Source organism: Rutidosis leptorrhynchoides, chromosome 6 (assembly GCF_046630445.1).
Source record: "Rutidosis leptorrhynchoides isolate AG116_Rl617_1_P2 chromosome 6, CSIRO_AGI_Rlap_v1, whole genome shotgun sequence".
Taxonomy (NCBI): domain Eukaryota; kingdom Viridiplantae; phylum Streptophyta; class Magnoliopsida; order Asterales; family Asteraceae; genus Rutidosis; species Rutidosis leptorrhynchoides.
This window is the reverse complement of record NC_092338.1, coordinates 36,926,438-36,953,378: the sequence shown is the minus strand read 5'-3', so window position 1 is coordinate 36,953,378 and position 26,941 is coordinate 36,926,438. Positions and strand designations below refer to the sequence as shown.

The 26,941-nt window shown below is 36.1% G+C and overlaps 2 protein-coding genes and 1 non-coding gene across 3 annotated transcripts; all 3 read left to right on the top strand.

The window, feature by feature from the left end:
* The first annotated feature begins 4,641 nt into the window (after nucleotides 1-4,641).
* On the top strand, nucleotides 4,642-4,714 carry TRNAR-ACG (transfer RNA arginine (anticodon ACG)). The gene has a single exon. It is a non-coding gene; the product is annotated as a tRNA-Arg (tRNA).
* A 176-nt stretch (nucleotides 4,715-4,890) lies between these two features.
* On the top strand, nucleotides 4,891-7,621 carry LOC139851662 (pentatricopeptide repeat-containing protein At1g10270-like). Its single transcript, XM_071840759.1, has one exon. It carries the CDS (start codon nucleotides 4,943-4,945, stop codon nucleotides 7,466-7,468), a length of 2,526 nt encoding a protein of 841 aa, XP_071696860.1. The 5' UTR covers nucleotides 4,891-4,942; the 3' UTR covers nucleotides 7,469-7,621.
* A 9,552-nt stretch (nucleotides 7,622-17,173) lies between these two features.
* Nucleotides 17,174-25,061, top strand: LOC139853111 (chloride channel protein CLC-c-like). The gene is made up of 7 exons (XM_071842484.1): nucleotides 17,174-17,358; nucleotides 18,379-18,579; nucleotides 18,655-18,832; nucleotides 21,924-22,186; nucleotides 22,286-22,555; nucleotides 23,241-24,369; nucleotides 24,829-25,061. The coding sequence occupies exons 1-7, from the start codon at nucleotides 17,174-17,176 to the stop codon at nucleotides 24,916-24,918; spliced, it is 2,316 nt and encodes a 771-aa protein (XP_071698585.1). The 3' UTR covers nucleotides 24,919-25,061.
* Nucleotides 25,062-26,941: the final 1,880 nt, after the last annotated feature.

Below are 26,941 nucleotides of genomic sequence, written 5' to 3'. Positions count from 1 at the left end.
TCGAGCTAGAGAGCTAGCCTTTTAACGGACGTATGTTATTTGAGTTTAAGACATGTTGGTTTGCGTGTATTAAAACGAATGGGGTAATTATCACTATAGCGTTAAGTTTAGTTACCAGGGTGCTCTGTTACGTAGAATCTATTGATAAACTTTTGATGAAATCTTGTGGTCTATCTTTATATATGTTTATGATTCGAGTAATTAAACCTATAACTCACCAACATTCGTGTTGACTTTTTAGCATGTTTTATTCTCAGGTCCTTAGAATGCTTCCGCTGTGATGTGCTTGTTGCCTGCATGGAGTCTCTCATGCTTTGTACAATGTTTATTGCATTCAAAATAAAACTGCGTTGTGTAATAAATAATTGGACTGTGATGTCAACCTGTAAATTAAAGACTTATGTATTTCGGGGTTTTGCTTATACCTAAGCACTTGCCAACATGTTTATAACTTTTTATGTTTAGAAAGTCACTTATTTTAATGAATGCAATATTTTATCAAAACGTATCATATAGAGGACAAAACCTCACTGTGGAATCAATGATTAACGTGCCACGTCAATAGCGATTTTGACGGGTCGTTACATATATGTAAGTTAATTAATGATGAAATTAGTTGTATTAGAGTTTACTTACAGCTTAAGAGCTTAAAAGTTCAAGGGTTTAATGTGTGCTTGTAGAAATGCAAGTAGGAATGAAGATAGTGTTGTGTTCTTGATTCAAGTTTGGAAAATGGATGAAGATTGTGTTGTGGATGATGGTGGATGGTTTTGGTGGTGGATAATGGCTGAGTTCTAGTGTTCTTGATGGAAGAAACAACTAGAGAGCATGTGAGTAAGAGAGCATTTGTGTGTGTGGTTGAATGAAGAGAAAAGATGCATGCTAGAAGGCTTAATCAAGAAAATTATGCAAGTGTGCACATAGGGAAGGGTGGAGGCCGGCCATAATGGAGTGGGAGGGAATATTTTAATTGTTTTTATTGAATAATATTGTAGGACATCAAAATACGAACGTCTGGGCTTTTGAATCACCTCATTTCGAGTCCGTATGATCGAGATATGCTAAAAATAGCGCAACCGGAGATTCTAAGCTAGGGATTTCTAATTAATTGAAGTCATCATATGAATGAATATAAAATTAATTCAATTAATCATCGAACATTTCGTAAGTCATGAAATGACATTTTCGGGTTTTCACTAACTGAGGCGTTTTCTGAAATTTTCGAATACTTCTAAACCGAAGCATATAAACACGTAATATGTAACACATATTAAAATACTATGTTGTATAAGTTCATACAAGGATTCTGAACATGAAAAATCTCGGATTTCAAGTAACGGTCGTTAAATATTTAACAAAAAAAGTTGGGTTGTTACAGGTTGGTATTCCGGCACCTGAGTATTAAGTTCTGGTGTCGGGCAGCGGTTTTGGTTCTAGGTTTTTTGGTCAGAGGGAGATTTGACTGAGGCATGTAAAGTTTCATTGAATTCATCGATAATATTATCATCCACTGTTTCAATATAATCTTCTTCAAGAACTTCTTCAACCCACAGATTACAAATAGAAACATTAGCAACATTAGCGTTGACGAATTCATGAATTAACCCAGGTTCGTTGTATTCGATCAATGCATACATTACATCAGGTTGTTTAAGATTATGCGATAGGCTGTCGATGTGCATAACTCTACCAAAGGAATTAGCTACTTCAATTGTACAATTAGATGAACAACAATCAAATGAAATACCTTTAATAGCCAGCTTTGTGATTCTTGAGAATTTGAGTTTCCTATGAACCATAGGGATTACCTCTAAAAATTCCAAATCACTCAACGTAGGACCCATAGTCATTCTTTTGAAGCTATCCTCATCTTTACATTCGACTATGTAACTGTATGGGCCCCAAGCTGAAATGGAATTGATGAAGATGAAACGGCTCTTGAGCCATTTAAAGAGTTTGAGAGCTTTAATAGGAGTTTTGTCAACGATTAAGACTGTCAAGTGTAATCTAACACTTGTTTCTTGGTTTACAGAGAGATTAATACAAGACTTAGAAGCAGCAGGTGGTGGTTTGGAGTTAAAAACGAATGCATTTGTTGTTGCTTTTGGATTTAATTCGTTTTTGGCATAACTAACAAATAGAGACCTTTCGTTCGTTGATGATTTTACCATTCATCATTTGAATGACTTTGGAAGCTTGTTCAATGGTTTCGAATTTTGTGAAAGCAAATGATCTATCTTGTTTCCAAGATGAACCTTGAATGGTGCCACACTTTTGCATAATATTGTAAATTGTTGGAGGTTTTATATATCTTGATCAACCGCCCAAATATAAGGTGGATTTCTTTGCAAAAAAAGGTTGTTTGAATTGAGTTTCATTGGAAGTATTTGTTTTGTTATTGTATTTGACAGATTTGTGTGGTAAGGATTGAATGTTTGTGTTTTGAGTTCTTAATGAAATTGAATTTGGGTATGTGGGGTGGAATTGTTGAGAGGAATTCATTGAAAGAAAAAGAGTAATATTTAAATTACCTCGCAGGTCTTCAGTTAGTTAAACATAATATGTATTCATTTCAGTCGTTTCTTTTTCCCCATTTAAGTTCTATGCCCAATTTAAACCTAGCCCTAGAAAAACCTACCATTTCCACTCATCGTAAATCTTACGCCGATACCCTCACTTCGTCGCCATCGTTCAAAATCCTGCCAATTTCTTTCATTCTGACACCACTACCACCACCCTACCACAAATTGGCGGCGTCAGATCTGTGGTAACCTATATGTTTTTTTTTGTTTTTTTTTTTTTTGCCGAAAGAGGTTATCGTTGGTGCTAAGCATCAACAAACCACTAAACATAAAATATGTGCTGTTCGTCATGTTTCACTATTCTATTTCTTTCTTTTTTTTGCTGATTTTGGTGGCGGGCGATGGTGGCGGACGGTGTTTGTTGTGGATGTTTGCCACAGATGGTTCTTGTGGTGATTGCCAAGGTATTTTTTGTTGATAAAAAATTGTCTATATATGTTTATTAGTTATTAATAGTTTATTTAAAATTTTTTATGAAAATAGTTATTTGACACTTTAACCCATGTTTGGGGGTCGATTTGAATATTTGAAAAAAGTGTGGGGTCTTTGTTGGTGTAGTGAAATTTAATTAGAATAATAAAAAAAAAGGTGAAAGGACGAAAATGCTCCTAGTTACTATTCATCATTTTTGTGTATTTGATAATATATATAAATTATTAGTTATTAATTATTAATTTTATTTTATCAATTTTGTTTCAATATGTAAATTAGATTAGTATCTGTTTAAAGATTTTGTATTTTTTTAGTTTATCAATTTTGTTTCTTGTTAATCATATTAGGTTTTGTTTAAAGATCTTGTTCGTAGGTTTCAAAAGGGTTGCTTTCATCTCTCTTTTGCCATATCATCATCCATCCATTTTGATTAATCAGTAAACGGTGTATGTTTAAGCTCATGATTTCGGTTTCCCAATTTTATTCTCCAGGTTTAACCATCAATTAGCAAGCGTTTGAGTTGAATGTATGATATGATGTGTTATTTTTTGGTGTTGTATCTAATTTAGATCTAGTAGGTTTTGTGCGTATTTTTATGGAAATTTACATTTTTTTTACCTCCTCAGATTAACAAGGGTGACAATTTGTAGTGTGACTTCTTGTTGAGACATGTGTTTAAGCATATATTACAAGTGGGTGAAGCATATTGTGGGTATTATTCATGAGACTTCACTTTTTAGATAAAGGTAAGAGATGTACGACCCATCAAAATACAGAGAGACATGATCATGGAGTTAATTCGTTAAAGTTGCAAGATTACAACGTGTTACACAAATGGTCCTTCATTATGTAGAAATACGACTCTACCATTTATATGTTTTGTTTGACAAAGTTTATAAATAATACTCGTAGTAATTTTTAATATATTACATTATATAATCGACACAAATTAATAAATAATTTTTTTTTTGTCAAAAATGTATATATTTTACAAAGGATTTGCTTTGAAAAGCTTAGCTAATTTAGGCCCAACAGTCCCATGCCCTACACGTGAAAAGTTAATGGAGCCGAAAAAGTTTTTCTATTTTTTTTATGTTTGACTAAAAAATGAATACTACTCCGTATAAAACAAATACATTTTCATCGAAAGATAAAAAAGCCGAACAAAAATACAACCTTTCGACAGTTAGGCTTGGAAACAGAAAAAAAATCTAAACGCTATCTACCAACGAGCCGAACCTTGAACAATAATTAAGTAGTGAAACCTAAATCTCTACTACAACATATAATCCAAAAGCACTTCACTAACAAAAAACAATCGAGGCAACATACATCTAAGCCCCAACGAACACTAACAAGGATGCAAACAAAAATAAAAGAAAAGAAAATGAACCAAGTAAACTAATTATTGATCGTCAAGATCTCGTTTCACCACAATGCCAGACTTACTATGTGATCAATTTCCCACATTTAATGAAGCAACTATAGTTGTTCTTTTATATTGTTCAAAATGGAGTTTAAAGGTCGATTATTTAACTACATCGTACTATAGAAAAATTGTTCGAAATAGAGTTTAAAGGTCGATTAAATAACTACATCTTAGTATAGAGAATGTTGACATCAAATCGACTCTGTGGCCCAATGGATAAGGCGCTGGTCTACGAAACCAGAGATTCTGGGTTCGATCCCCAGCAGAGTCGTGTTTTTTATTTTTTTCCCCAAAAATGTTTGATTTTTTTTTTTTTTTTTTTTTACAAAAAGACGAATATTCATTTGGGTAATTTTTATTAATATTAATGTTAATTAATTAATTACTACGGAGTATTTAAGATTCATATTTACATACAACCGCTGTGTGTTTCTAACCCACAAAAGTACGAGGGTTTAAGAATTAGGGTTCTTCCATTTCCCACCTTACCACCACCGTCATGACGCTAGCTCGCTTAATCCTCCGATCACTCTACCGTCGCACATCTCTCACCACCACTATCTCCGCCACCGTCAACACAAAATCCCTATCTCTTCATCCTCAACCCCGAAACCCTACAACCCTAATCCCTTTCCGTTCCTTCGCTTTTTCCTCCGCCGAAGAAGCCGCCGCTGAACGACGCCGTCGCAAACGCCGTCTCCGTATCGAACCACCACTTCACGCTCTCCAACGTGACCCTAACGCCCCCCGCCCTCGACGCGATCCTAATCAACCAGACACCACCTCCGCACTCGTCGGAGAACGGCTCGCTCTCCACAACCGTGTGCAATCCTTAATTCGCGCCGGTGATCTCGATAACGCTTCCGTCGTTGCTCGACAATCGGTTTTCTCTAGCACGCGCCCTACTGTTTTCACTTGTAATGCGATTATCGGATCCATGTACCGTGCACAGCGGTATACGGATGCGATTGCTCTGTTTATTTATTTTTTTAGGCAGTGTAATATTGTTCCTAATGTCGTTTCGTATAATTTTTTAATTATATCTCATTGTGAAAATGGTGAGGTTGATAAGGCTTTAGAGGTTTATCAGCATATTAAGGAGAATGCGCCTTTTAGTCCTTCTGCAGTTACTTTTCGTCATTTAACGAAAGGTTTGATTGATGCTAAACGGATCGATGATGCGGTTAATTTGTTATGGAAAATGGTTAATGATGGTCATGGAGCTGATTCACATGTTTTTAATAATGTTATATTAGGATATCTGAATTTGGATAATTTAGAGAAAGCTAATGAGTTTTTCGATGAGCTTAAAAGTAGGTGTATGGTTTTTGATGGTATCGTTAGTGCTACGTTTATGGAGTGGTTCTTTAGTAAAGGTAGGCCAAAAGAAGCTATGGAGTCTTATAAGTCGTTGTTAGATAGAGAGTTTAAGATGGTTCCAGCTACTTGTAATGTGCTTTTGGAGGTTTTGCTTAAATGGGGTAAGAAAGCTGAAGCTGAGGCTTTGTTTAATAGCATGTTGGATAGGCATACACCGCCTGTTGTTCAAGCGGTGAATTCGGATACGTTTAATCTGATGGTGAATGAATCTTTCAAAGAAGGAAAAGGTGCAGATGCGTATGGCGTGTTTAAGAAAGCTGGTACTGCTCCAAAGTCGAAGCCTTTTGCAATGGATACAGCGGGATTTAATAATATTATAAAGAGGTATTGTGAGGTTGATATGGTAGATGATGCTGAGAAGATGTATATGGAGTTGCGTGGTAAGTCGTTATCGGCTGATGTTAACACTTTTAAAGCGTTGATTGATGCTTATTTTAAGGCTGGAAGAGTTGATGAAGCTTTGGATAAGTATACTGAGATGGTGGAAAATGGTTTGAGAGTGATTCCTACTTATGCTAACAAATGGTTTACTGAGTTAATCGAGAATGGAAAGATTGTCGAGTGTGAACCGATTTTGACAAAAATGGCTGAAAGAGATCCGAAACCAGATGCTACTACTTATGATATTGTGATTAGGGCTTTTTGTGAAGCCTCTGATTATGAGACGGGTTTGAAATTGGTACAGCAAATGATTGGGAATGGTGTTGGCGTGGGGCCCGTGCTTAAGGAGTATGTGTTGGATGTTTTTGAGAAAGTGGGGCGTAAGGAAGAGATTGAACGAGTTTTAAATGCAAGGTTTCCAAGTTATGCAGCAAATACATCAGCATCGTTTCGAAACGCACAACAACATGGTGGTGGAAACTTGAATGGATTCCGACAGCAGCCTGAAAATGTACTTCATGGGAATGGGAATGTACAGAGGCAACAGTATGGGTATGCGCAGCAAAATGGTAATTCAAATGATAATGTGAACAGACAACACTATAACATCAGTAATGCGCACTTGTTTGAAAACAGAAGTGGTCAACCGAATACGGGTAACGGAAGTGGTCAACAGAATACGGGTAATGAAAGTGGTCAACAGGATACGGGTCACGGAAGTGGTCAACAGAATACGGGTAGTTATAATGGAAGTGGACAACAGAATACGGGTAGCTATTATGGAAGTGGGCCACAGAATACGGGAACATATAATGTGAGTGGACAACATTATAACAATGGAAGCTACAATGGAAGTGGACAACAGAATACAGGAAGCTATAATGTAAGTGGTCAACAGAATACGGGAAGCTATAATGTAAGTGGTCAACAGAATACGGGAAGCTATAATGCAAGTGGACAGCTGTACAATAATGGAAGCTACAATGGAAGTGGACTGCAGAATACGGGAAGCTATAATGGAAGTGGTTATCAGTACAATACAAGAAGCTATAATGGAAATGGGCAGCAGTACAACAATGGAAGCTGGAATGGGAACGGGCAACAGTATAATAATGGAAGCTTTGGTGCAGGTGATCAGCAGTACAACAATAGAGGTTATGGACAACATTATAACAATGGAAGCTATAATGGGAATGGAGAACAATATGGGAATTTGCACCAAAATGGCACTGAACAGCCGGATGCTGTTTCAGGAGCTATTTAGGTATGACATTGTAAGGTACTTAATCGATACTTATGTTATTTCTATAGGCAAAAGGCTATTATTTTATATTTGCTGTGAAATACATTTCTAACCTGCTGATTGTCAGGTGTTAAGTTTTTGTGAAATAATTTATTGGTTTGAGGTTATAATTAATTGATATTATGAAATATCCAATTTGTCTATACAATAATATATGATGGGAAGGTCCTACATTTCTCGAGTACTCACATGAAATGTGCTCTCTATTGAAGGAATATCGTTAGTGAGCATGTTATTCAGCTGCTGCTATCTGTATGTGCATCTATTTTAGGTAAGCTCACTCGTTGATGCTTATATGCGGCAAATTACATTTTGTATTTTATATCAACTTTGAACACACATCAGACTTTAGACCCCAATGAGGAAGACAATACATCAAAATCTTGACATTATACGAAATTGAAAACTCATATTGCATCGTATATGCTTTGTATACTGTTATAAGCTGTGGTTAGGTTTATCTTGCAACATACCAAACTTCTTACACCTTCAAATTTTAAAGGTATGGTTTTTAGTAACTTCTACTGTGATTTAAAGTTGAGACGCTAAGTTCTTGGATCAGATCATGATGTTGAGATTTGGGTAATCTTTGGTAATGTAAATGGTAACTAGTTATCACTTGAAGAGTGTTGTGATTTATACTCGTTATATACCTCAGGTTCACATGACATCAACTTTATGCCAATATTACAAGTGTAGAAAAGTTGACAATTTCAACCCATTTGTGACGAGTTCAATAGCTAATGTTACTAGCTAGTTAGACTCATAATGTTCCATCCAACAGGTCGTTTTGTTCATGTTCATGATGGATGCAACCATTCGATTCATCTAACAAACTACGTAATCAAAATCTCTGTACATTGTACATCACCAGTTGACTCCCAACAGAACACAGCAAATTTACAACAAAGTTTTTACACAAACGAAACGCCAAAAACGTACCAGAAATAACCTCCACCCATCCATATCCATATTCTCAATATTCAATTACATTCGGTGCAAGTTTAAGTAACGCGTTTGGACTAAACTTTCTAGCAAACAAATAGCAAATTGGTGTTGTCCCCTTATTATACAAGCAACTTGTCCCATTGTTCGTAAGTGATCACATAAAACATTCAGTAACATCTTTTTCCCCAAAACTAGCCGGATGCAGAGCCCTTTGTGACCAATCGACATAAATTACTGTTCTATCAGCATTAAGTGAACCCACGTCTTTTTTTTTCTTTTTTTTTTTTTTTGGGTGTTTTTTTTGGGGGGGGGGGGGGGGGGAGGGCAAAAAAATCACTAACTCGTATAGGAAAAAAAACGCTTTTCAAAAGAAAACGTTCTCACCCGAAAGAAATAAAGCGATATTATAGAGGCTCGAACCTAGAAAACATACTTGACAAAACTAAAACTATCACCGAGCTTCTAACTACGAATAGAAGAATAAAACCCCGAAAAAACAATCAAACATCTAAACAATATCTAAGAACCAAATCGAGTAACCTACAACAAAATAGAACCAAAGGTACTAAAAGACGACTTTCTTCATCTTACCACGATGGTCTCTCGGTCAATCCTTTTTCCATTCCGATTAACGATCTTATAAGTCAAAACATTAAACGAACCGTCTCCAACTAAATTAGCCTCGAAAGGAGCAATAATGCCACGGTCTTCCGGTTTACGCCCGGGTCTAACCCCACGATCGATGAACTCTCTCCAATCTCCCCGACTTGATCATCAATAAACATCATTTGCACCGCATCACCGAAATCAATGTCGTTAACATTATCATGTAAATTAAACAAACTAGAAACAATTTCTTCTTTCTTCTTTTTTCTAAGTGTTGAGTTTGCCAACACTTCTTGCGGTTTCTTCCAACAACCATTTAGAGTGTACCACTCCGTACAAAACCCCTCGCAAATCGGAACTAAGCAATCACAGTATCTTCTACGTCTTTGACCAAACTCTACCGGAATGTATACGTAATCAACCTCAAGATTATTACCAATATTACCAACAGAGATAACCTATTGCTTAGCCTTCTTCTAAGCCGACAACTTAGACTTGATATCTTCAAATTTGGTAATAGGCTCCCTAAACCCAACATGATGTATCCCATTACCAACCCCCTCATTGAGTTCGATTTGTTGCCCAGTACCCACGTCTATAAATACCACCTCAAGTACTATAAATAATACCATCTCATCTCATCTCACTTTCAAGCACTTCCTCTGCACACACTTGAACTTTTCATTTAACTTCAACCATTAATTATCTCCATTATCTGATTTTAGTTTCAACTGACGTTCAATACGAGGTGCAGTAAGTCATACGCTAAACGAGGAAAAAATTATTTGATGATGTCGACGTTACTGACTTCAATATATCAAGGTTGTGCAATGTCCTTAAAGAAAAAATACCCCACCTCTTCTCGGATATCGTGTATTTCGATGAAGACAATGCATAATTTACGTTTCTTTTGCGGGATAACGAATGGGAAACTGAAAAGAACGAGTCAAGATACGTTCTTCTCGAATTGAGTTATATCTTATATTCTTTGATGAAAATTCTTAACCGTAATTCCGTTTGTTGTAGTCTTGAGTCAGGATACATTAGCCATGATCCGATCTATTAATTGTTTATGTATTGTATAATTAAATTTTTGAACTTTAAATTATTGTAATTTTTTTTAAGACTTTAAAACACTATAGTGTTTAATTTTAGTTTTATTTAAATTTAAAATGTTGTGTTTTATTTTCTTTATTAAAATATACGGTTTTATTTTATTTTATTTAACGTAATGTTTTATTTTAAAGAAAGTATTTTAGTTTTCTTAAAATAAGTGTTTTAAATTGTAAAATAATATTATACATATATACAATTGAGCAAATTTGTGTTACTATTCATTTAATATAAAAGAAGGTGTCATTGACGATATTGAATTAGTTATTATTTAGTGATAGATTAAAGTCTGACGTGGCTTTGAGGTGACAATCAATTACAGTATAAAATAAAGTTGTGTAATCGATGAGAATCGTCTAATAATATTGAAACTTTTCTAATGACGAACGTAAGATTGTCATTAAACAATTCATACATACATTATTTGTTTGTGCAATAAGAATAACCAACAACTTTTTGAAAATAACTATTCTCAACCAATACAACATTTTTTTTTTTTTTTTTTTAAAAAATTTAAGAAACCTTATAGAGCTAGCATTAGAAAATTTATAGATGAAATTGACTGTTGGTTTATATTATTCTTATTATATTTTTTTTAGATTTTTAGATTTGATAATTTTGAATATACTAATTTGGCAATATCAATATCAACAAAACATAGCAACACCAACAAAAACTTAATTAGCTAATTGATTAATTAGTTTAATCACATCTTCAAATCTTTCGGTTGCTTATCTCTCTTCATACTTATAAGCTAGTAATTTTTCGAACCTCACCCTCTCTTGTTTTCTCTCTCCTTTCTTTCTCTCTCACACACATGTTGGCTTTTTATATGGATAAGAGAGATGAATTACTCTCTCTCTCCATACTTATAAACTAGCAAGACCAACTAAAACTTATCATTATTCAATTACAATTCCAATATTATAATTAATTTAAATTTATAATTTATTTATTAGTTTAATCACATCTTCAAATCTTTCGGTTATTTATCTCTCCTCCTATTCAGCATCTTTGAATGCATGTTTCTATTTCTTTGTGTTTCCTGTTGGAAGCTTCGACGAGCCCAACACACCACTATAGAGGATCTAGACTATACTAGACTCACTACACCAACACTTTGACGTTGTTTAGCCTTTAATTTTATAAATCCTTAGTGCACAATGTACTTAGGCGACAGTGTCGACCATATATCTTTAGGCGGTATAACCGACCATATATTACTTAGGCGGCAGAGCCGACCATATAATGAGAACAACTCAAGTGCACTAAGAACTTAAACACAAACTAAGGCTTGATCGGGAAACTTAACAAAAACACTTATATTAAATTACAATTACAATATTACTTACAAGCTTTCTCTTCTCTACTTTCGCTAACTCACACTCTTCTTCTCTTCTTCACAACTCACTTCTTATTTCACTCTCACAACTTCACACAACACAAATGAAATCTCCTCCCATATTTATACTACTCCATGGAACATTCTAGAACCTAGATATTTCCATGGATATATAAATATCTAGATATTTCTACAACCTACAAATATCTAGATTTTTCTTTTACATTTCAATTTCTAGATTTTTCTCTCATATTCTAATATCTAGATATTTTCTTATACATATTAATATCTAGATATTTTACCCATATACATTTACTAATTCCATATCATTCTAAATTTGCATTGTATTTTAACACTCCCCCTCAATGCAAATTTTCTTCCAACGATGTCTTGCAGACCATTCCAAGTGCTTCTCTGAATTTTGTAAACTTCGGTTTACTTAGGCTCTTGGTGAATATATCTGCAACCTGTTCATCTGTCTTTGTTGGCATCATCTTGATCTCTCCTTCAAGGACCTTCTCGCGAACATAGTGATAGTGCACTTCTATATGTTTTGTTCTCGCATGAAAGACTGGATTTTCTGCTAGACGAATAGCTGATAGGTTATCGCAGAAAAGCTTTACTTGATAATCTGTTGATTGATGAAGATCTTCCATTAGTTGCTTCAACCACATAATTTCTTGTGTTGCTGATGCTGCCGATCGATATTCTGCTTCAGTGCTTGACAAGGATACTGTTGGTTGTCTCTTGCTGCACCATGATATTACTCCCGATCCAAGACTAAACATGTATCCAGTTGTTGACCGTCGTGTATCATAGTCTCCAGCGTAATCGGCGTCACAATATCCAGTTACGTGACATTCTTTTGTTTTCTTGTATAAAATACCAAAATTAATAGTGCCTTTGACATACCTTAAGATGCGTCGTACAACATCAAGGTGAGGCTTCTTCGGATTGCTCATGTATCGACTAACCACTCCAACTGCATAAGATATACCTGGCCGGCTTAGTGTGAGATAAATAAGACTTCCGACCATCTTTCGATACATGGTAACATCTTGAAGACATTTTCCTTCATCTGCTCGTAGTTTTGTATTCGGATCCATCGGAGTTGAGATAGGTTTGCAATTAAGAATTCCGTACTTTTGTAAAAGATCTCGCGCATATTTCTGTTGTCCCAGAAATAATCCTTCTCTTTTCTGCTCTATTTCGAGTCCAAGAAAATGTTTGAGTTCTCCAAGCTCCTTCATATGAAATCTGATAGACAGATTCTTCCTTGTTCTTTGGATCTCCTCATAGTGATCTCCCGTGATGATTAAGTCATCCACATATACTAGCACTATGGCTAGTTTTCCTTGATCTTGTTTCACAAATAAACTAGAATCTGAAGGAGCAACTGTGAAACCACTTTGTACTAAGAACTCGCCAATCTTCCCGTACCAAGCTCTTGGAGCCTGCTTCAAGCCGTATAGTGCTTTCTTTAATTTGCAGACATGGTCAGGATGGAACTTGTTCTCAAAGCCTCTTGGTTGCTCCATATAAATTTCTTTGTCAAGTTCTCCATGTAAGAAAGCGTTCTTGACATCCATCTGCCACAGCTTCTAAGATTTGCTAGCGGCTAAAGCTAGTAGAACTCGAATTGTTGTGATCTTCGCCACTGGACTAAACGTTTCTTCATAATCCAGCCCATATTGTTGAGAAAAACCTCTAGCAACAAGTCGAGCTTTATACCTTTCAATGGAGCCATCTGATCGAGTCTTCACCTTATAAACCCATTTACAAGATATTGGTTTTACATCTTTTGGCTTTGGAACTAAACTCCATGTCTGGTTTTCTTTTAGTGCATTAATTTCTTCTTCCATCGCTTTCTGCCATTCTTGACTTTGTGCTGCTTCTTCATAAGTGGAAGGCTCAATAGGTATTGATTCATCCACATGAGCAGCATTGGCATACCTCGGATTAGGTTTCCTCGACCTTGTTGATCTCCGTAATTCTTGCACATGCTCCTCGGCATCCATTTGACTTGGACGAACCTCTTCGGATGTAGATTGATGTACCCCAGTTTTCCATGGACTCGTTTCCTTAGAGTACGATCCATCTCCTTCTTTAATTGGATCCGATATGTGCTCTTTATGTTCTTCTTTCTCTTCTGGAACTTCTTCTAATCCATGAGATTCTGGAAGCTCTATCTTTTGAGGTGACCACCATGAAGAAGCTTCATCAAATACCACATTTCTTGAAGTATGACACTTTCCAGTATTTGGATCACAACATCTCCATCCTTTTCTTGATTCATCATAACCGACAAAAATGCATCGGATTGCCTTCTTATCAAATTTGCTTCGTAGATGATCTGGTACGAAGACGTAGCATACACATCAAAAAACCTTGAGATGGTTGACGGTTGGCTTGATCTTCCATAATCTTTCATATGGTGAAATATATCCCAACTTTGTTTGTGGGAGTCTGTTAATCACGTATGAAGCCGTCCTCATACATTCGGCCCAAAATCTTCCTGGTACATTCTTACCATGAAGCATACTTCGACAGGTTTCAGCAAGATGACGATTCGTACGTTCTGCCACTCCATTCTGTTGTGGAGTATTAGGGCAAGTTAATTGCCTTCTGATCTTGTGCTTCTCAAGATAGATATTGAACTCGGTTGATAAATATTCTCCTCCATTATCTGTGCATAAGCATCGAATCTTAGTATTGAACTCACTTTCTACCTTGTTCTTGAACTCTTTAAACTTCAGAAAAGTCTCCGACTTATCCTTCATGAAGTAAACCCACACATATCTTGAGAAGTCATCAATGAATGTCACCATATATTTCATACCTCCAAGTGATGTTTGTTTCACTGGTCCGAAGACATCTGAGTGTATTAGCTCTAGTGGTGTCTTGGACTGATGCGCTGACTCCTTGAATGGCAATTGGTGAGCTTTGCCAAATTGACATCCAGTACATATTGTATCTGTTCGGATATCAATTTGAGGAAGCCCATTTACTATGCGTTTCACCATCATCTCCTTTAACTTATTGTATCCCACATGCCCAAGACGTTCATGCCACAGATCAGCCGTCTCATTCTTTCGAGTCTTATCCACGTAAGCTGTTTCAGCAGATAGTACATAGACCGACTCTATTCTTCTTCCTTGCATAATTGGATTGCCAACCACCTTCACTCTCTTGAATACGGACACATCTTCTGGTCCAAAGAGCACATAATTCCCTTCTGCTGTCAATTGTGGTACTGACAGTAAATTCTTCTTTAGGCCAGGGACAAGATACACTTTCTCGAGTTGGAGCTTATGAGAGCCGCCTTCATTTGGAATTATTGTCTTTCCAATGTGAGAAATAGACAACCTTGAATTGTCAGCTGTCAACACGACTCTCTTTCCTTTGTAATCATCCATTTCTTGCAGCTTCGTCTCATCATTGGTCATATGATTTGAGCACCCAGAATCGATGATCCAATCATCTTTGTAGTTTATTTTTGACTTTAAAGTTGTTGTAAGAGCTTGATCATTTATGTCAGCTTCAACAGAGAGTTCAGCTTCTGCATCCCATGTTTCCTCATTAATGGTTGCTTCGAATGTGACCTCTTTCTTCTCATCTCTTGCGGCTGACACATTTCCTTCGAAAGTTCGCCTTCTGGGGAATCTACAATCTCGAGCAAAATGACCCTTCTTGCCACAATTGAAGCATTCACCATTCTTTCTCTTATCATTTTCCCCGTATTGTTGGCGATGATCTCTTCTTCTTTGTTTAGCTCCCCCTGAAGCGTTGCCTTTTGATTTTGGGTGACCTTTCCACCCATATGTCTTACTTTCTTTTATCGCCTCTTGTCTTCGAGATGTTGCTTTCTTCTTATTAGTGAAGAGTGCATCTTCTCCGTCTTTTATGGTTACTTCATTCATCTGCTTGGCTAATGCCTCTTGATTAGCCAATAAATTCTCCAGCTCTATTAATGATGGTTGAGTAGGCCATCCTCTCACAGCGGCTATAAATCCATTATACTCGGATCTTAAGCCATGGATGATAATTCTCTTCATCCTTGCATCACTCACTTTCTCTTCAGGAGCAAGTTGAGATATCTCATGACAAATAGATTTCACCTTGGTGAAATACTGAGAAATAGATAGACTTCCTTGTGAGATACCTGCGAGCTCATTTTCCAAGAGCTGGAGGCGTGCTTCATTCTTTTTTGAAAATAATTTTTCAAAAGTTTCCCAAGCTGCCTTTGGTGTTTTCTCGTCACGGATGTGCTCCAATAGATCCTCCTCGATTGTAGTCTTCAATATAAATAAAGCCTTCCCGGCCTTGATGTTCCATTTTCTTAAGGCTTCAGCATTTTCTTTCGGTGGAGGCATTGTGTCACTGCCAGCAACAATTTCCCATAAATCATGTCCTTGTAGGTAGGATTCTATACAAGTCCGCCAATAACCATAGTTGTGGTTATTGAGACTCTTGATTCCACTGCTCGTACTTGCAAGATCTGTCATCATGACGTCCAACGTTGAATAAGCTTGGTCCTAGACCGATGAGCTTTCACAGTTCCTAACTGTGCTCCGACAGAATCTCCCTTAGAGCCTTGGTGAAAACAAGTCGATGTAAACGTCCAACGTTTACCGATTTCCTCCACTAGAAATGGTCCCGAACGAACCGCTCTGATACCAATTGTTGGAAGCTTCGACGAGCCCAACACACCACTATAGAGGATCTAGACTATACTAGACTCACTACACCAACACTTTGACGTTGGTTAGCCTTTAATTTTATAAATCCTTAGTGCACAATGTACTTAGGCGACAGTGTCGACCATATATCTTTAGGCGGTATAACCGACCATATATTACTTAGGCGGCAGAGCCGACCATATAATGAGAACAACTCAAGTGCACTAAGAACTTAAACACAAACTAAGGCTTGATCGGGAAACTTAACAAAAACACTTATATTAAATTACAATTACAATATTACTTACAAGCTTTCTCTTCTCTACTTTCGCTAACTCACACTCTTCTTCTCTTCTTCACAACTCACTTCTTATTTCACTCTCACAACTTCACACAAAACAAATGAAATCTCCTCCCATATTTATACTACTCCATGGAACATTCTAGAACCTAGATATTTCCATGGATATATAAATATCTAGATATTTCTACAACCTACAAATATCTAGATTTTTCTTTTACATTTCAATTTCTAGATTTTTCTCTCATATTCTAATATCTAGATATTTTCTTATACATATTAATATCTAGATATTTTACCCATATACATTTACTAATTCCATATCATTCTAAATTTGTATTGTATTTTAACATTTCCTACTAAAAAATAGTCATTATCTAATTTTATAATTTATATATTCACCTTCACGATATATACACACATATATATAAATATATAATATATATTAATTCATTCATTCACAACAATAAAAACTAACTTTAAAAAAAAAAAAAAAAATTACTATCACGTAGATTGAGTGTTTCTGACACAACAATCGACTTTTTCAATATTCTATCTCATCATCATACTTATCATCCACGTTTTCGTATAATTTCGCGTTGATTTGGTGCATATATACGTATACACCTCTGTATATATTATTATTCATCATTGAATTAAAGAGATAAATATATATAATGGAGAGTAATGTTGTTGATATAGAATCTGAAGGTGGAGGAGGACAACTGGAAAGAAACGGATCGGGGTATGAAAGTGGGGTGATGAATAGGCAACCTCTTCTTTCCAAAAACAGAGTTAATACGTCATCACAGATCGCCATTGTTGGTTCTAATATTTGTCCCATTGAATCTCTTGATTACGAGTAATTATTTCCTTTCCTTTTTATTTTATTCATATGTTTATTATTCAATATTCGATCACGTGTTATAAATAGAATACATATCAAATTTGTTTTAACATGTAATCTATGCGTAATTTTGTAGCTTTTATGGATTTTTTGTGCACATGCATATTGCTATCTCTAAATATGTAAAAGATACTGCTTTTTGGGATCCATTCTATATATAATAGTACTAGGTACTAACTGTATAAACGGTCAAATGATGGTTAGACGCGTACATTTGAATTGTCGTCTCCGGTTAGGCTGAACTTGAGAAACTATTCAGTTTATTTGTTCATGAAGTTTGATTTGGTAAGATATCTTAAAATTTGTTACCTTTTTAGAAAGATATTTGAATAGGAAAAAGTTCAAAAATTCACATGAGACTGATGAAGTAAAGTAATGACCTCGGGGTTTTTTTCTCTCTTTTTTTTTTTTTGTAAGTGGAACACACTGTGACAGTTGTACTAGGTTTATTTGATTTAAAATTAGTATTTGTGATTAGTTTAATTGATTAATGATTCTTTTAATATGGATGAATATATGATGAATATGAATATAAAATAGTTTAAGCTTTATACCAAAAGGGTATTAGATGATTGATGGTTAACAAAGGCGACTCTACACTATAACCAGTGGGGTTGCGTGACTATTTTTATTTTTTTTACTATTATTACATGACCTCATAAAATTTTAGGATTTATGGTTTCTTTGAAGGTAAACGACCGCTAAAGTACATTTCGATTATTATTAGTCTTAAAAAAAAAAAATTAGGACCTCATTGAATTGATTTTTGATCCTGAATTTGTCACTGATGGTTAGGCAAGTCCATAAATTGGTTTTCAGAAACAAGTATGATCAAGTAAAATTATCATCTACCTAGCTGAAACTGAAGTAACTAATTTGCTGCACGTTTTTGTTAACGTGTTACACGTTAAAAAATGACATTTTTTTCGCACAGTAATCACAATATTAATTAATCTTGATTTGCACTATTTGCAGGATTCTCGAAAATGATCTTTTTAAGCAAGACTGGAGGTCTAGGAAGAAACTGGAGATATTACAGTATGTTGTGTTGAAGTGGGGACTAGCACTTTGTATAGGATTATGTACAGGGCTTGTGGGCTTTTTCAATAACCTTGCAGTCGAAAACATTGCTGGTTTCAAGTTTCTTCTCACTAGCAAGCTTATGCTTAACCAAAAGTAAGTCTGGCTTTATTTTTTTTAGAAAAAATCTAAACTTTGGAGCAAACATGAAAGATTCTTGTTTGGGTGCAGTTATTATCTGGCATTTGTTACATTGGCTGGTACAAATTTGGTTCTTGCGGTTTCTGCTGGAGTTCTTTGTGCTTATATAGCCCCTGCAGCAGCAGGATCTGGTATTCCGGAAGTTAAAGCTTATCTTAATGGAATAGATGCGCATACTATTCTCGCTCCAAGTACACTCTTCGTGAAGGTATGTATTAAATGCACAATGCACTCTTTTACTCACATACATAATACATAAAAATTTAAAAATTAGCACTACATGAAACTGTTGGGAAATTACGGTCTCACTAATTCCCACCACCCAGCCCAACAATAATAGTAAAGAAATAAAAACAATACACAACACAAGATTTAACGTGGAAACTCCAAAACAGGAGAAAAACCACCGGCCCCCAAAGAGAGAAAATACACTATATCACAAATTGTTACAATGATATAGACGACTCTCTTAAGCCAACTACACTCTCCAAAATATTTAACTAATACAACTCTCAAACAAGGGTAAGAAAGAAAGAAATAATTAAATACTTAAAGTGTATTGATTGGTGCGATTTGAAATGAAGACTTAGCCCCTCTTATATAACCAAGTCACTCACCCCTCACATCTTCCTCCCACCAATGTGGGATAAACATATCTTCTACTAGCCAAAATAAACCAACAAATCTCCACCTTTTGGATAGAAGAAGATAACCATGCTTCCACATTGCAAGGATAACCGATGTAGACGCTTCCTCGACGACAACTTCAAAATCCTCATCTTCATGCCGTTGACATTATCTCCCAAGAGACAAAACTTGCATCTTCATCGAACATTGTCTAAACCGACAATCATTGTCATCACAGACAATCATAACTCTTAACAAGAATTATCATACTCCACCATAAAGAGTATAGCACTTAGAATATCGCATTCCAAGCATTTCACCTCGGCACATGTTGTTGAACAACCAGCTGAAACTTTATGGTGCAACTTCCCTGTTTGGCTTTCCCGAAAGTCCCATCAGCTACAACATCAGTTTCCACCACACAACGTGCATCAACGCCAAACCAATGCCCATGTGTAATTGTGGAACCGCTAACGAACATCCCTTTCCACGGTGGCGCGGACACACCATGAGGATGACGTGACTTCAGAGGAATTCGTCACTCTCCGTAACAACGGAGACAATGTTAGCATCTTTGGAGCCATTTGCCGGATTAGCTCCACCGGGACAATTAACCCTTACATGCCCAGTCTTCCCGCACTTCCAGCATGTCAGATTCTTTCTAGAGTTTCTCTTCTGCCTATCCGAACACAACAGTACCGTAGCTTCTGATGACGAGACCCCGTTACCTTCCAATCTTTTCTCCTCGGATAGGAGCTTGCTAGTAACATCTTCAACCTTCAACGTTTCTTTCCCGTACATTAGAATAGGTTTCATGTGCTCATAGGACGATGATAAAGATAATATCAACCTCAAAGCTTTATCTTCATCATCCGTTTTAACTCCAATAGCCTCCAGTTCCGAAACAATACCGTTAAGAATACTTAGATGATCTGAAATCTTTGAACCCCCATCCATACGCAGAGTATGAAATTGTTCTTTAAGACACAACCGATTTGAGATGCCCTTGCCCTGGTACAACTGCTCTAGTTTAACCCAAAGCTCATTTGCCGTTGATAACCCGTGCACATTTGCAAGCACGTTCTTTGCAAGACACAAACGAATCGCACTTGCTGCCCTCAAATCCATATCATCCCATTCTTCTTCATCGAACTTACTGCTAGAATCACTGCCAGAAATAAAGGTGGGTTTACCTTTCAACGCCTTGTGTAAACCGGATTGAATCAACACATCCTTGACTTGAACCTGCCATAAGCCAAAATTGATCCCCCCATCAAATTTTTCTACATCAAACCTCATTGGACTAAACTTCGACATCGTATCCGTATCCTATAAACAACACTTTCTCTGATTTTGCTCACGTTTCGAATAGCCAAAAGATGTAGCAGGTAGCCAGGACCCTTTAAATCGGAAATCCACAACTCGCCACTAACAAATCCAACTATTACTACGAATCAGAAAAATATTGTCTAACCAGATACCCTATACGATCAATAGAACTCGTTTCTGATGTGGACGATCCACTCCCGTGGCAACCACAGATCATACTCCGACTCCTATAACCGAGACCCCCGTCAAACCTGACGCTCTGATACCAGTTGTTGGGAAATTACGGTCTCACTAATTCCCACCACCCAGCCCAACAATAATAGTAAAGAAATAAAAACAATACACAACACAAGATTTAACGTGGAAACTCCAAAACAGGAGAAAAACCACCGGCCCCCAAAGAGAGAAAATACACTATATCACAAATTGTTACAATGATATAGACGACTCTCTTAAGCCAACTACACTCTCCAAAATATTTAACTAATACAACTCTCAAACAAGGGTAAGAAAGAAAGAAATAATCAAATACTTAAAGTGTATTGATTGGTGCGATTTGGAATGAAGACTTAGCCCCTCTTATATAACCAAGTCACTCACCCCTCACATCTTCCTCCCACCAATGTGGGATAAACATATCTTCTACTAGCCAAAATAAACCAACAGAAACTCGTCCCACCATCTGTTAGTTGACGTTATGAGAAAATTAGAAACCTTTGTAGTTCCTAATAAGTAGAAAAATTTATGTATGCATCGTGGTGCGCTTCATATCATGTAATATAAATGTCTTTCAACTTACCAATATTGAATCTTTGATTCCTTGTGATTATGTGATGAATCTGTCTACTTGTAAGTAGGTTATTAATTTTGATAGACCTTTTTTATTAGTTAATGGTGTGGTTACCTAGCTGTTAATGGAAGGATGCAAATGGGACTGATAGGCGGGTTGGGTATTGACTATTAAGTAATACTCCGTATTGAAGTGCATGTTGTAATGGGTCAGGTTGGGACAACCCACACACACTTTTAAATCTGTTTGGATTGAAGTTCATAAATAATTAACATGTAAATTTGATTACAGAAACGGTGTAATAATAGGACTTTTAATTTTTTTTAAATAAAGCAACCCGTTTGACTCGTTTAACTTTTGAGCTGTTAGGCCCTTTTGACAAAGCTGCCATGCCTCCTTTTAATTAAATTTTTTTATCGTAACCCATTTGAGTATTTGACTAATCAGAGATATAGCATAACCCAAATTAACCCAACGATTGGTAAATGGATTGAAATCGCTACCTTCAATGTTAAGTCTCTGACATCTAATGACATATTGATGAATCAAATAGATACTTGGATCCATATTTGGTTGTGCTGCTGGATTTATTGTGGGGAAGGAAGGACCCATGGTGCATACTGGTGCATGCATTGCCAACTTACTTGGCCAAGGCGGTTCACGCAAGTACCATTTAACATGGAAATGGCTTAGATACTTTAAAAACGACAGGGACCGAAGGGACATGATTACATGTGGAGCTGCTGCTGGTGTTGCAGCCGCCTTTCGTGCCCCAGTTGGTGGAGTACTCTTTGCACTTGAAGAAGCAGCCTCATGGTTTGCAAAAAGTTTTATTAATTTTAATTATTACTTTTATAATAATAATAATAATGTAAAATTATATTATTATTATTTTGATTATGATTTATTTTGTAGGTGGCGGAGTGCTCTTTTATGGAGAACCTTTTTTACTACTGCGGTTGTAGCGGTGGTTTTGAGATCGCTTATCGAATATTGTAGAAATGGAAATTGTGGACTATTTGGGGAAGGGGGTCTTATCATGTTTGATATCAATAGCTCGATACCGGATTATGAAATGGTTGATCTTTTTGCAGTTATATTACTTGCAGTTGTTGGAGGAATTTTAGGAAGTTTATATAATTTTCTCGTGGACAAGGTCCTCCGTACTTATAGCATAATCAACGAGTAAGCCTTACTGAAATTTCATAATCACTCTCAAAACTATACCTGGCAATCGGGTCGGATCGGGTTTGGGTCGCGCCCTAATTTTCCCCCTAAATTTATTAAAATGAGATAAAAAAACTTACAAAGAGCATAACTGAAAAATGAAACGGAAACGCGTATCCAGTGGCGGTACCAGGATTTTTTTTCACCGGGGTCAACAAAAAAAAAATTAAAACCGTAGCAATTTTTTTGCCCAAAATATGGAGGTTTTAGGACAAAAAATTGAGGTTTTTAGCCAAATTATGGAGGTTTTGGGACAAAATTTGAAGGTTTGTGGGCAAAATTTGAAGGTTTTGGGGTAAAATTTGGATATTTTGGCAAACTTTGAAGGTTTTAGGGCAAAATATTTAAGTTTTGGGGCAAAAAAAAATCCACCGGGGTCAAAGTCGAAAAATCCAAAATTTTTATACTGAAAATTACAAATTCACTGGGGGCGGCTGCCCCCGCTTGTCCCTTCATAAAATCGCCCATGCGCGTATCTGAAACTAAAACGCAACTGAAGATTAAAAACTGAATCTGAAATGCAAAACTGAAAGCTGAAACTAAAACGCGAAACTGAAAACTAAAAACTGAAAACTGAAATGCGAAACTGAACAGTAATTGCCTTTTGTTGAGCTTGACTACTTCATCTTTATTTTTTTTGCAGGAGAGGTCCTTCGTTTAGGGTGTTTTTGGTTGTTATCATTTCGCTTCTAACCTCTTGTTGTGCTTACGGTCTCCCCTGGCTCATATCTTGTACACCATGCCCTATTGGCTTAAACGTAGCATGCCCTACCGATGGCCGCTCAGGGAACTACAAACACTTCCAATGTCCACCTGGTCATTATAACGATCTCGCTTCCCTTTTACTCAACACTAACGATGATGCCATTCGCAGCTTTTTTAGTTCAGTTAACGAAACTGAATTCCGTACATCTACCCTTTTTGTTTTCTTTGTTCTTATATATGCACTCGGTATCATAACTTATGGAATCGCAATACCTTCGGGACTATTTATCCCCGTTATTCTTGCTGGTGCATCTTACGGTCGCCTAGTTGGCACTCTACTTGTTAACGTATCGAATCTTAACATCGGCCTTTTTGCTCTCCTTGGATCCGCTTCTTTCCTAGGTGGCACGATGAGAATGACTGTTTCACTCTGTGTTATACTTCTTGAACTCACGAATAATCTCTTAATGCTTCCGTTAATAATGCTCGTTCTCCTTATTTCAAAATCCGTTGCTGATAATTTTAACAAAGGCGTTTATGACCAAATTGTGAAAATGAAAGGGTTACCTTTCTTAGAACCCCATGCCGAACCATACATGAGACAGTTGGTTGCTGGTGATGTTGTTTCGGGCCCTTTGATATCGTTTACCGGCGTTGAAAAAGTTAGTAACATTGTACATTCGTTAAGGTTGACTTCACATAACGGTTTTCCTGTTATTGATGAGCCGCCTTTTTTGGAAGCACCAGAACTTTGTGGGGTCGTTTTGAGGTCTCATTTGATTGTTTTGCTTAAAGGAAAGATGTTCACGAAAGATAAACGTTTGACTGGGACTGAAATGTTACGAAGGTTTCATGCGGTTGACTTTGCTAAAGCGGGATTAGGAAAGGGACCGAAGCTGGAAGATTTGGATATTAAGCCGGAAGAAATGGAAATGTATGTTGACTTACATCCAATTACTAATACATCACCGTACACCGTTGTGGAATCGATGTCTCTTGCAAAAGCTGCTGTCGCTTTCAGGGAACTCGGGCTCAGGCACTTGTGTGTAGTGCCGAAAACTCCCGGAGTAAGTTCATTCTCTCATACTATGTAAATTAGTAGATCATGTAGAGGTGTCAAAATGGGTATGATATTGGGTTAGGTAATGGTTGTGTGCAGCCTGTTTCATTTTAGACTAATTCTAGACCATTTAATTCATTTGACCCATTGGAAATAAAGCATTACCTGACTTACCCATTCACAGTGGTGGAACTTGAACCCGGATACATGTGGGGCGGGTGTAAAAATTTAATAAATTTTTCATTGTCAGCAAGGTAAACACTAAAAAACACCTTATTTTTTGGCCAAAAAAAAAAAAAAATTAGTGTACAATTTTTTCTCCGTTAAATCCAGGTGGGGCGGACCCATTCATTAGTAGATTACCAAATGGGTCAAGATTGCCACCTTCAATTGAATTAATATAATGTTTGACAAAAAGGTATCCTTTTATGGGATTCACTCTTGGATTTTTCTTGTGTTTTTGTAGAGGCCACCGATTGTTGGTATTTTGACGCGTCATGACTTCATGCCCGAGCACGTTTTGGGTCTCTACCCGGGCATCGATAAGCAGAAATAGACGGTGAAGGTGACAAGCACACCATGACCAGGGCAGCCGGCTGCCTAATATGAGATTGCTTTAGGTATTTTTAGTATTTAAATGTGATTTTACTGATCTGCTAAGGTTTATTGATTATTGATTGTGAAATGCAATCAACGTACATGGAATTTTTTTATGCTTAGTTTTAGTGATGTTGAGGTAAATATGTAATAGGAAATAAGAGTAGATCATTAAAATAATAAAATGAAATAAGTATTTATAGATATTGTTATGGTCAATGGTCAATTTTTTTTTATCAACAAAAGCTTAAAGCCTCAATGCAATACACAAGTAAGATGTCTCATTTTGAGGTTGGAAGCCATACGTACAAACATATTTTTAATTTATTAGTCATTTAATTAATATGTTGGTCATATGGGTACTAGTTTAGACAGTACGTTTGAGTAATTATCGAAGATGAAAACTTCATCCATTTAATCATTTGGTATGTTATGTTTATCACTAGCATTTAAGAGCCCGTGCGTTGCACGGAGGGCCCTATAAAGACTAAGTATAAGATTGGTAGAAACAGAATAAGTAGTAACTATATATATGTATAACCGTACCACTATATTATGAAACATTTTGATCATTAACTGGACCTTGTCATCATGTAATCCAGCATCCTCAAATGCTGAGAAAGCATCAGCAAACAGCACTTCAGCTCACTGCACAAGTTATTTTAACAATTAAAAAATTCCCATAACAGATACGAACAGCAAACAAACTGATACCAAACTCAAAAACAAACTTGAAAGAAATAATCAAGGCCATAAAAAGAGATAAAGATACCTTATAACTGTAATATCCAGCAGCATAATCATCTGTTGATACCACACACGTCATCATGAGAATGTAATAAGGATATATGGTTATTGCAAATCATTTGGCTACAAACAATAAGGCTAAAACTCCGAAGGAACTTGTCCTCTGGAAGTGGAGGAATTACTTGAGTTTTTCTACAAAACCTCCGATGAACATCATAAATCGATTCAGGACTCCCAGGAACATACTTGGTATGCAGCTCCAGGTCCACTGTTGCACCACTTAGTTACATTACAACATATAAATTTAAAGGATTAACCTATTTACTTCTTTTGTGCAGTGACAAAGATCAGTGTTCCTTCAAGCGAATGCGTACAACAACATATAGTTGTAATGTATTCTAATGGTATGAAACAAATATAGACCAAATACTATTATGTTCAAAGGATTAATGTTATGTTAACCTGACGAAGACTGAGGCTGCCAGCACGGAAAGTTGTAGCAGCAAAAAGCAAGATATATCTTTTGTATAATTAAAAAAATAATAATAATAAAAAAAAACCTGACCTTAACATTTGCAGCCTGAACAACGGATGAAAGCAAACCACCAACCTTCATATCGATAGGCAAACACTTTTTCCTCGAATCCATATTAACATCAAAATCAAACCATGATAACCTCTGCAGCCTGAACAACTGATCAATGTACCGATACACGAAAAAGACAAAATTTTCATTATAATCCACCTAATAACATTCAGAAACACTGATAGATCACTCATTAAATAGTGATTTATGTAATTTTGCAAGTTCTTAGTCAACGTATAGTTTATAATTTATTATATCATGTATATATTATCCTATCTTCACACAAAGTAAGCTAAAACAGATCCTAGGGCATGCATTCTATGTAACAATGATAATGTATCTAATCTTTACACAATTACATAATATTATATATCAATAATTAGTATTATTTATCAATATCAATAATTAGCATTAAATGATTTAACAGGAGGTGTCAATGCTAATAAGTAGTAACTATATCAAATTCAAATTCATTCAGAGATTATCCATTTGACATATGGGGTATACATATCTATCTATCCATCACGAATCTTAAACTTCAATTGTTGATAACCGGTAACGTATCTTTTTTAAAAAATTTCGATGAACTTTTAACTTTTTCTCTTTTCTTGATCACATCTTCATCCCTTCTCCTTTGCATTTTTTAATC